Here is an 11340-nt window from a genome sequence, read left to right on the forward strand (position 1 = left end):
GCTGATCGCAACTGCAAGCTCACTGCATTAGCTTTACTACACCTTGATTCAATCTCACTTAATACATTACCATCCTGGGAGAACACACACCTAAATACTTGAAATTATCAACCTGTTCTAGCTTTGTATCACCAATCTGACATTCAATTCTGTTGAATTTCTTACCTACTGACATCAATTTAGTCTTCGAGAGGCTAATTTTCACACCACACTCATTGCACCTATTTTCATGTTCCAAGATATTAGACTGCAGGCTTTCAGCACAATCTGCCATTAAGACCAAGTCGTCAGCATAGGCCAAACTGCTTACTACATTTCCACCTAACTGAATCCTTCCTTGCCATTTTATACCTTTCAGCAGATGATCCATGTAAACTACGAACAGCAAAGGTGAAAGTTTACAGCCTTGTCTAACCCCTGTAAGTACCCTGAACCAAGAACTCATTCTACCATCAATTCTCACTGAAGCCCAATTGTCAACACAAATGCCTTTGATTGATTTTAATAATCTACCTTTAATTCCATAGTCCCCCAGTATAGTGAACATCTTTTCCCTCGGTACCCTGTCATATGCTTTCTCTAGATCTACGAAACTTAAACACAACTGCCTATTCCTCTCGTAGCATTTTTCAATTACCTGGTGCATACTGAAAATCTGATCCTGACAGCCTCTCTGTGGTCTGAAACCACACTGGTTTTCATCCAACTTCCTCTCAACGACTGATCGCACCCACCCTTCCAAGATGCCAGTGAATACTTTGCCCGGTATACTAATCAATGAGATACCTCGATAGTTGTTGCAATCCTTCCTGTTCCCTTGCTTATAGATAGGTGCAATTACTGCTTTTGTCCAATCTGAAGGTACCTTATCAACATTCCACGCTAATTTTACTACTCTATGAAGCCATTTCATCCCTGCCTTCCCACTATACTTCACCATTTCAGGTCTAATTTCATCTATTCCAGCTGCCTTATGACAATGGAGTTTTTTTTACCATCCTTTCCACCTCCTCAAGCATAATTTCACCAACATCATTTCCCTCCTCCCCATGAGCTTGGCTGTTTGCAACACCACCAGGATGATTTCCTTTTACATTGAGATGATGTTCAAAATACTCCCTCCACCTCTCCACTGATTCCCTGGGATCTATTAGGAGTTCACCTGAATTACTCAAAACACTGTTCATTTCCTTTTTCCCTCCCTTTCTAAGATTCTTTATTACTGTCCAGAAAGGTTTCCCTGCTGCTTGACCTAGCCTTTCCAGGTTATTACCAAAATCTTCTCACGACTTCTTTTTGGATTCAAAAACTATTTGTTTCGCTCTGTTTCTTTCATCTACATACAAATCCCTGTCTGCCTCGGCCTTTGTTTGGAGCCATTTCTGATAAGCCTTCTTTTTACGTTTACAAGCTGCTCTCACTTCATCATTCCATCAAGATGTTCGCCTTTTCCCATCTTTACACACAGTTGTTCCTAGGCATTCCCTTGCTGTTTCTACTACAGCATTCCTGTATGCCACCCATTCACTTCCTATATCCTGAACCTGATTACTGTCTACTGTTCGAAACTTCTCACTAATCATATCCATGTACTTCTGTCTAATTTCCTCGTCCTGGAGATTTTCTACCCTTACTCGTTTGCAGACAGATTTCACTTTCTCTACCCTAGGCCTAGAAATACTTAATTCACTAGAGATCAGATAGTGGTCAGTATCATCGAAAAATCCCCAGAAAACTCGTACATTCCTAACAGATTTCCCGGATTCAAAGTCTGTTAAGGTATAGTCTATTATGGATCTGGTACCCCTAGCCTCCCGTGTGTAGCGGTGAATAGCCTTATGCTTGAAGAATGTATTCGTAACAGCTAAACCCATACTATCACAGAAGTCCAGCAAACGCTTCCCATTCCCATTAGCTTCCATATCTTCCCCACATTTACCAATCACCCTTTCGTATCCTTCAGTTCTATTCCCAACTCTCGCATTAGCACTATTCTATCGTTGCTGTTGACCCTGACCACGATGTCACTCAATGCTTCATAAAACTTGTCAACTTCATCCTCATCTGCACCCTCACATGGTGAATACACGGACACAATTCTTGTCCTAATTCCTCCAACTGACAAATCTACCCACATCATTCGCTCATTTACGTGCCTAACAGAAACTATGTTGCGTACAATGGTATTCCTGATAAAGAGCCCTACCCCAGACTCTGGCCTTCCCTTTCTAACACCCATCAAGTACACTTTATAATCTCCTATCTCTTCCTCCTTATCTCCCCTTACCCGAATATCACTTACTCCTAGCACATCCAGATGCATCCTCTTTGCTGACTCTGCCAGTTCTACTTTCTTTCTTCCATAAGCCCCATTAGTATTGATAGCTCCCCATCGAATTCCATTTCGTTCGCCAAGTTGTTTCCAAGGAGTCCCTTGCTTGTGAAATGGGGGTGGGACTCCATTACCCCCATAGGTCCGAGGCTTGCTTAAAATGTTCTGACTCGGTAAATTCATGAAGCAGGATGCTACCCTACTTGCACATAGTCCAAGTGAAGATCTCTCCTCTAATGGGTTATGGACCACCGGTGAATTGTATAGTCCTAGCCGCCTGAGCACAAGGAGGGCCATGACTCAGAATATGTCCGAGATGCCCACTCCCATTCCATAGCAACTGTTATCCCAACTCTCAGGACAACTTACTAGGCCACTCATCCGTTGCCCATGGTTCACAAACTAGGACGTGACTACAGTAACCCACAAACATGACTTCGAAAGCTTCTCAATTTTATATTCAAGTGAGAAATTTACTCTGGGATGATGAAATACCCCAGAAATCAAACTTGGCCTGCTTCTTTCCATTTCTCACCTATGGACTTGAAACATGTGCTCTACATAACAAGGCTAATAGTAAAATCCAGTCAACAGGAATGAAATTCATTTGAACAATGAATCAAGAGATTCTTGACTTTCTCTCATAGTATAGTTCCATCTGTAGGGAAATATCCCTGTTAAGAAGCCCTTGCTTGCTGGTACCAAGTGATAAGGATGTTCTCCAGTTTAGCAGATGTAGGTTCTCCTCCTGTTTTTTTTTAACTGCTGCATTTATTAATTTGCTCTCATTTCATTGTTCTTAGCAAATATGGAGAGTTTACAGTTGAAGATGCTAACCCAAGATGTTAAGTAATATCAACTCATTTGTTGAGCAGATTATTTTAAATTTCTATAATTTCAGTTGTTTTTTTGAGAGTTCTTACTCTTTTCACAGGATGTGACATGTTATAAATAATAATCAACAGGAACAAAAATGAGAAAAACAGAACATAATTAAAAACAATAGATATTACCGTAACTACCATACACAACCACAATACAGCACAGGATCACTCAGAATGAGAAAAACAGCACAGTGATGCCTGTGTTTCGAGCAGATGCCTTAGTGCCAGGAGGCTCGAAGGTGTGGTTATATAGTTATATAGTGTGGACTGAAGATGTAGCCATGCGATTTGGGTCACGCAGCTATTAGCTTGCATTCGGGAGACAGTGGGTTTGAATCCCACTGTCGGAAGCCCTGAATATGGTTTTCCATGGTTTCTCATTTTCACACCGGGCAAATGCTGGGGCTGTACCTTAATTAAGGCCACGGTTGCTTCCTTCCCACTTCTAGAACTTTCCTATCCCATCATCACTGTAAGACTTATCTGCATCAGTGCGATATAAAAAATAAATATTATGCATATATATAGTGTACGTAGTCCGACTCATTGGCTGAATGGTCAGTGTACTGGCCTTCAGTTCAGAGGGTCCCGAGTGCAATTCCTGGCCGGGTCAGGGATTTTAATCGCTTCTGATTAATTCTTCTGACTCGGGGACTGGGTGTTTGTGTTCGTCCCAACACTCTCTTCTTCATATTCAGACAACATACCACACTACCAACCACCACAGAAACACGCAATAGTGATTACATCCCTCCATGTAGGGTTGGTGTCGAGAAGGGCATCCGGCCATCAAACAGGGCCAAATCCACATGTGCGATGCAGTTCGCACCCACGACCCCACAGGTGTGGGAAAATCAGTAGGAAAATAAGAAGAAGAAGTGTACTTGCGCATGAATAACCCACTCACCGCACTCCAGTCTACATGATTTGTGCTCCAGCTGAGACACTTGTTCAAGCCTAGCAACTCTGAATTGCTCGTACATTCTCTTGTGACAGGTTGCCACAGTTCTATCGCTTTAAATTTGAAAAACCTTTTGCGTATATTTTTCTCACAGACAATGAATGCAGGAAAATTTTGGCCAAACACAAATATATTTTTCATGATCAATGTGATAAAACATTAGATTGAGGATCAATAGATGTGGGGGAAATTTAACATTAGTTTATATGGAACATTTTCGGGACCAAATAAATTGAACGATGAGTATGGAAAAACGACATTCCTGGGAATGATGGATTAAGGTTCTACTGTATTACATTTCGTATCAAAATATACTTACTCAATTTTCAAATCAGTGGTCTGTACCTTGGGTCTTATAAGAGAAACCATTCTGTCATTCCTTCAATCGTTCCGCTGCAATGAAAAAATATTTGTCATTGCTAGAGGACATGTTTTGCTTCACTGTTGAATGTATTGATGTATGTATGTAATTTAACAGCCATTTTCTGGAATTGAAATTGTGAGAAAACAACTGAACAGATTTTGAGTGACCCATCATTTGAAATCCTACAGTTTGGAAGTTCGTGGAAAAATAGTCTTCTTTGTAGGATTGTTGACTTTCCTACATAATTTTCCAATTTTCTTATTTTTAAAAAGTAGTTTCAAGGTCTTGTTTGGCAGCTGACACAGTGCAAAGGCCCTCTGCTATGTACCATGTAGCTGTCAGTATCATTGCTACTACTGCTATAGCCGGAGAATTGCCAATTTCAAACAAACAATGTTGGCATACTGTTAAGACCAAAATTGTAGTGTGAAGTTACTGCAAGCTGTGGCTTGAAGCTTTGTTATGAACTTAGGGAGCTACCTTTGCTCTATACAGTTTAATATGCAAATCAGTATACTGCCATATCTGTTAGGGGCCGTCTTTGTACACATGCCCAGTCCTGCCGAAGTTTATCTGCAGAAATTGACCTCGGGAGTGTTTCAACAGTAAAAATTAAATTGCGTAGACCGATTGCAGTTTCGACCATGTACCTTGGAACCATTATTCTTTTGGAGCTTTTACTGAACAAGTCACTAGTGTACTCTATAAATTATGTTTCTGTTGATTCATTTTAAGGCCAGGGACCTAACACTCTATTTAATGTGAGTAAAGTGTGTTTGGTATCACATGGCTTTGTTTTCTGTACCCTTATAAGCAATTGTAGTTATCTGGGGCTAGGATTGGGGAAGAACTAGCTGTGACATATATTTGAGGTATTATCTTATCATCTTCCTGGAGTTGAAACGTGGTATACTATGAATAATCACATCATGGACCAAGCATGGGACTTTGACCTCCTCTTCTCAGTTGTCCTCATGAGACTGAGTAAGTGCATTCTGTTCCACTCCTCATACTAGACTTGAATTCTCCTTTTTAACAGTCACACAAAGTAGGTGGGAAGCTGTGCGCATACATAATGGCTGTGGTTGTAATGATGCTATTTGGAATCAGAATCCACGTAGTTTTCATTCTAACAAAAGGAAAATACAGGCTATAAATTAAACTTTGTAGGAAAAGGCAGAGTGTGATTTTACTTACGTAAGAAATACCACTTTTAGAATGATCTGAAAAAGAATGTTTGTTTATGTGTTTGTTTGTTTGCTCCATTTATGCTCTTGTCTAGTAAAATGTCCTTCTCCTCTGTATGTTTTTCCTATGTAGAACTTTATTTGTTCCCATTCTGTTTGTGTTATTTTGGATAATTTTCAGTAGCATTTTATCGATGATGACAGTTTCTTCTATAATGAAATATTTTAAAAAATAAAATGGATATAAAAGTGCTGTTTGTTAAAAATGATGTGTTTGTGTATTTTAATGAGGAATGGAATCTTAATATACTAAGTTTATTGAGCTGTTATGTTTCCTTCTGAGAAGAGAGGCTTTTCTAGCTGAAATACAAGGATGCAGATCTGATTTGCTGAACATGATGCCCTCATCAGAAAAAATATGAACCCTTCTAAGTAAAAAAAAAACATTTGCTGTAATTATGTTAATAATTTGGCTTCAACCTGTAAATATTGTTTTTAGAAATGCATTGTTATATTTCTGATAGAAGGGGTGCATGATTTACAATAATGATCATTTTTTTAATATTCTTTAAGTTAATTAAAATTGTATCCCTCAAGGTGATAACATATTGAAAAGAACTTTGTGTTGAAACTACAGTAATCTCATACTAAATTGACTGTACCTTATGTCTTTAAAGGTTATGTTTTCATATTTTTCATTTCAGGACACTACATGGATCAGAAACGCCTTAAGCAGGGCTTATACCGTCACCCTTGGGATGATATCTCATATGTCCTTCCTGAGCAGTACCATTGAGCAGCTGGAATTAGTACGAAGAAATGCTGTACATCATTTTTTCTTTGGTGCTTTGTTTTCTCCTCCATGATGTACAAAAGATTGTTCACACTGCATTCTACTTTTATGCATTTTCTTGACAGTTCTATTTGGAACATCCCAAATTTAAGTTTAATAATTAAATAATATTCATGGAAGAATAGTGAGTGATAATATTTAATCTTGCACATAAATGTTGTAAGTAATTTTAATTATTACACTGTTGTATTATATGATCTAAAATTATTATTATTATTATTATTATTATTATTATTATTATTATTATTATTATTATTATTATTATTATTTTTTTTTTTTTTTTTTTTGTATATTTTGACTTCATTGAATGTGTTCTTAGTTTTGTAAACTTAGGTTCTTTCGGTGTCCCGTCATATTGTTCTTTGTCCTTGGTGTACAGTTTATTGATTGTCAAGTGTTGTCCTTACTAGCAATATAAGGTTTGCATTTATTTTTGTTATTGTTATTAAATAGGTCTTATATTCTTAAATTTGTTCTTTGTTAAAATCGAAATGTTTTGATTTAACATTTGAGAATGATAGGAGAACCCTGTCTGAAACATGTTATCCTTATGTCTTTAAAAGGATTGTAACAGTATATCTTCAGAATGTGAATGTTTCTGGTGCTTTAGAAAATTTCAACAATTATGTCCTGGTAGCATGACGAAGTGTTACTTGCGATTTGATGAAGATACCATATTTTAAAAAGATTTGTCACAATTGAAATGGTACACTAATATAAATAGCCAAATTTTAGTAATAATCTGCAGATGAATACTTTGGAATAGGTGTAGAAATTCAGTACGACTTACCACACTTTTATAGCATGATAAGGATGCAATATGTTAAATCTTAACTGGAATACCTTGTAGAGGAGAGTTGTGTTCACTGCGACAGCCAAGAACCCACCCGCCGTCCCCCAGAAATAGTTTTGCTTTTATAACCTAATACAATTTATCACGCGCCATAGTCCATTGGCTAACTACGTACCAGCATTTCCATTGGGTGAGACACAATGGGATATAACGTCACTCCCAGCAATGAAGTAAAATGAATTCCGTTACTAACCTGCGCACAAGAAACATACAACTGCACAATAAATACACAAGTCCATTGGAGGTGTCACGAGGGATACTAGAGGCCTAGGGCCGCTTCACGGCTTCTAACGTGGGGGCTTATGCCCCCAGACCCCCTTTCCTTGATCCAGACCAATGGCTTTGTCACTAACCTACCCTAAGCAATCCAGACCAATTCAAAAGTAGCGCCGCTGCACTAGGACTAGTTCTTTATATGAACAGTTGGCAGCTCTGTCCACCGCACAATCATGCCCATCGCAAGATGCGAGTGAGAGAGAAACAAATGAGAGTACAATCGCGCCTAGTGCGTGCGCTGGAAAATGGTAAGTCTAACTGAACTTTTGCTGGAATAGGACATGTGAAAGATAATATCATCAAAAATATGATTTATTTGCTTTCTTGCTCATATTTCTATGATAGTGGTGAAATTATATTTCATGAAAAACATACGTTTGTAAGCAAATATTTTTTTCATTGCAGTTTTAATTGACCGCTATTAAAATTACAGTTGCTAGGTAGCATTACCAGAGATAAATTAGAAAATTAAAGTGTTATTAAATAAGATATCACTGCCATCATTTGATGGTTTATTTCATTTTCTAATTTTATTTCCATCATGAATAAAAGATTGTTTAAATCTGAAATGTTACGATATATTACTCTAGAACTTGTTTCCAACATCTCGTACTCCTTCAATATACGTGCATTGTCCTGCCCTTCTTCTCCAGCATGTGCTATTCATGCTTATCCTTACATTACTGGCCCCTTAAGGATATCTATAATATAACATTTTTCTGAAATCTGATTGGGCATGTTTTCACTATTCTGATATACAGATCATAACATGATAAAGTGCACTTTAAGTTAAATGAATAATGACATAGGAACACTGTAATTTCTTAGTCATTGTGACGGTGAGTCAATGTTCTTGTAAACCCTGTCATGGGGTGTGGTTAAGGTTTTATATCTTGAATTTGGTTGAGATAGTGACTCAGTTTACTAAATATTTTATTTATTCTGTAGTTTCCAACCACATTTAACTCATTGCATCAATTTTGGAATCTAGTGGAGTTCTTTTTTTTACTAGATCAGTTCATAACATCCATTATATTCTTTCATGAATATTCACCTTATTGTAAGATCATGGTAAAAAGTGTATCATTCTTATTTATAAACCATAAAAAAGTACTGACTTATAATTAAAAGTATCATCATTCATTATTTAGATATTTCCAGTGGTTTTAAGGGATAGATTGAAATCAACAAAACCTTAAAATTTATGTATTAAAAATGCAATGAACAAAAAAATCAGATATAAACAAGTACTGGTAGTGACCAAAGATATGGCTTCCGATTGAGATAGCTAAATAAAATTCAGGAAACTCAATCATAAAAAATTACCAGTGTTTTGCCCCAGTGCAGCACGGGCTCATCAGTTGGATGACAAGACACTGGCCGGCTAGCACGCCGGTAGCAACACCACTGCAAGCTATACATGTGATGAGCACAATGTAGTGCTGACGTACTAGGGGAGAATTGCATCTCCACTTGCTATATATGACACCCCTCCCCCCCAAGCTAGCATGACCAAGAATATGGCTTCCAATTGAGATAGCTAAATAAAATTCAGGAAACTCAAATCGTCAAAAATTAACCATGTTTTGCCCCAGTGCAGCATGTGTTCATCAGTTGGATACCATACTCTCCCAAGACATTGGCCAGCTAGGACACTGGTAGCAACACCACTGCAAGCTATACATATGATTTTATTTAGCTGTCACAATCAGAAGCCATATCGGAGGTTATATAAACAGTATAGCCAATATACAACACTTAGAGTTCCTAATTTTACATAACAGCTCATAACTTCTCCAGCCTTAGTACTTGGATGATGATGATGGTGGTGATGATGATGATGATGATGATGCTTGTTTTTAAAGGTCATCAGCCTGTGGTAATTTGCTTGGCCACGATTTCAAAACTGTAAAAAGGGGTGTGCTTCTCGTATGAAGTTTCCCAATGTTTAAAGGGTACGCATACCCCTGCGTCCCACCTGAAAGAAAGCACTGAATATTTCTAAAATGCCATTTGCAGCTACATTGTTTCATGGAGGGGAGAAAGTAAAATACTGAATATCAGAATCATATGTAAATTCAAATTTCTAACTGTATGTTGAGGGAAGAAGGAGTAAGTTATGTTTAGTGTATGAGCCATGTAATAATTTTTCACATTTTAGCACTTAATGATTAGGAGTTTCTTATCGCACAAGAATGTAACTTCCCACAGAAGACAGTGTTTGTTCAGATAACATGGTGAAAATTATAGTTGCATGTAATCATCTGTTAATATGACGCATGCTGAAATCAACTAGCTTTAAAATAGGTTTCCTACATGGCTACATTTTCAGAGAATATTTGTACTGATGAGAAATGTGTGTAGTGTAATTGTTGCACTGAAGTTTACTAGAAATTGATATTCTTCTGGTATGAAGAAATGTATACTGTGTTCTTTTATGCATAGAGCACCAGCTATAAATATTTATTTTTAATATATAGCCCTTTAGAAAATAAAAGATGAAATTCAATATCAACTCTTGTAAAATTTGTTGAAGTGATAAAGAAGATGAAAACAGTAAAATTATTTTGTAGTTGTCACTTAATGATTGAATGAAAAACCTTTTTCTTTCTCTTTCTACGTGGGCAGATCCTCCTACAATGCAAGACGAAGGAATTGGCGAAGCATTCTTTGTCGGTTATTCTTGTTTGTTTCATCCATGCAATTCAGGACAGGATATGTCTGGCTTCTTGGCTGAATAATGGTCAGTGTAGTGCCCTTCAGTTTAGAAGGCCTTGGGTTCGATTCCCGACCGGTTTTGAATTTTAATCCTAAACGTTTCATTCCCATGGCTCGGGATTTAGGTGTTTGTGCTGTTCCCAACATCCCTGCAACTCATACACCACACTAGCAATAGTCACACTAAATTATGATGATGATGATGGTGATAATAATGATAATAATAATGCATCGCAATTGGGAAATATCCCGGTGCCAATGATAACTTACAGTAGTGTGATAATAAAGTAAAGTTAAAGTGGCAACAGCAACTACGACTACAAGAGTACACCAAGCAGTTCCATAAAAAGAAAATATTGCAAGAAATACTAGAAGAAGAAAACATACAACCTGTTTTCCAGTCAGTGACCCAGTCAGAGATGGAATGAATGAAGCTCCGATCTAGCGGCGAGGATAGGAATTGTGCCGGCTGTCGAAGCCTGCGGCACTCCTCTGGGGGAAGTGATTAATGACTGACAGATGAAATGAAATGATAGTGAAGAGTGTTGCTGGAATGAAAGATGACGGGGAAAACTATAGTACCCAGAGAAAAACCTGTCCCTATTCCGCTTAGTCCAACACAAATCTCATATGAAGTGATCGGGATTTGAACCACGGAATCAACGGTGATAGGCCGACGCGCTGTCACCTGAGCCACGGAGGCTGTAAGTAATACTACTAGTTTAACATTCTAAATACAGAATCATCATATACAAATTCACACACAACTCAAGTATTTAACCCTAGACCGGGCGCGCTGGTTGTTTTTGTCAACCAGCGCGCTATTTTATTCCGTAATTCCTAGAACTGTCAGCCTTTCACCACCTCGCAACTAATACCTTTGCTCTCACTCTTGACCTTCAGTTCAGTTGA

General features: G+C 37.8%; 1 protein-coding gene across 4 annotated transcripts in view; it reads left to right on the forward strand.

Annotated features, from left to right (window-relative positions):
- ATPCL (ATP-citrate synthase) overlaps positions 1-10275 on the forward strand; it is a 498463-nt gene extending 488188 nt beyond the window's left edge. For all 4 annotated transcript variants that reach the window (XM_067140650.2, XM_067140651.2, XM_067140652.2 and 1 more), the window contains exon 21: positions 6433-10275. In XM_067140650.2, the coding sequence (XP_066996751.2) occupies positions 6433-6524 (92 nt within the window). In that variant the 3' untranslated portion in view covers positions 6525-10275. The remainder of the gene's footprint in view (positions 1-6432) is intronic.
- Positions 10276-11340: the final 1065 nt, after the last annotated feature.

This window comes from Anabrus simplex, chromosome 2, assembly GCF_040414725.1.
Source record: "Anabrus simplex isolate iqAnaSimp1 chromosome 2, ASM4041472v1, whole genome shotgun sequence".
NCBI lineage: Eukaryota > Metazoa > Arthropoda > Insecta > Orthoptera > Tettigoniidae > Anabrus > Anabrus simplex.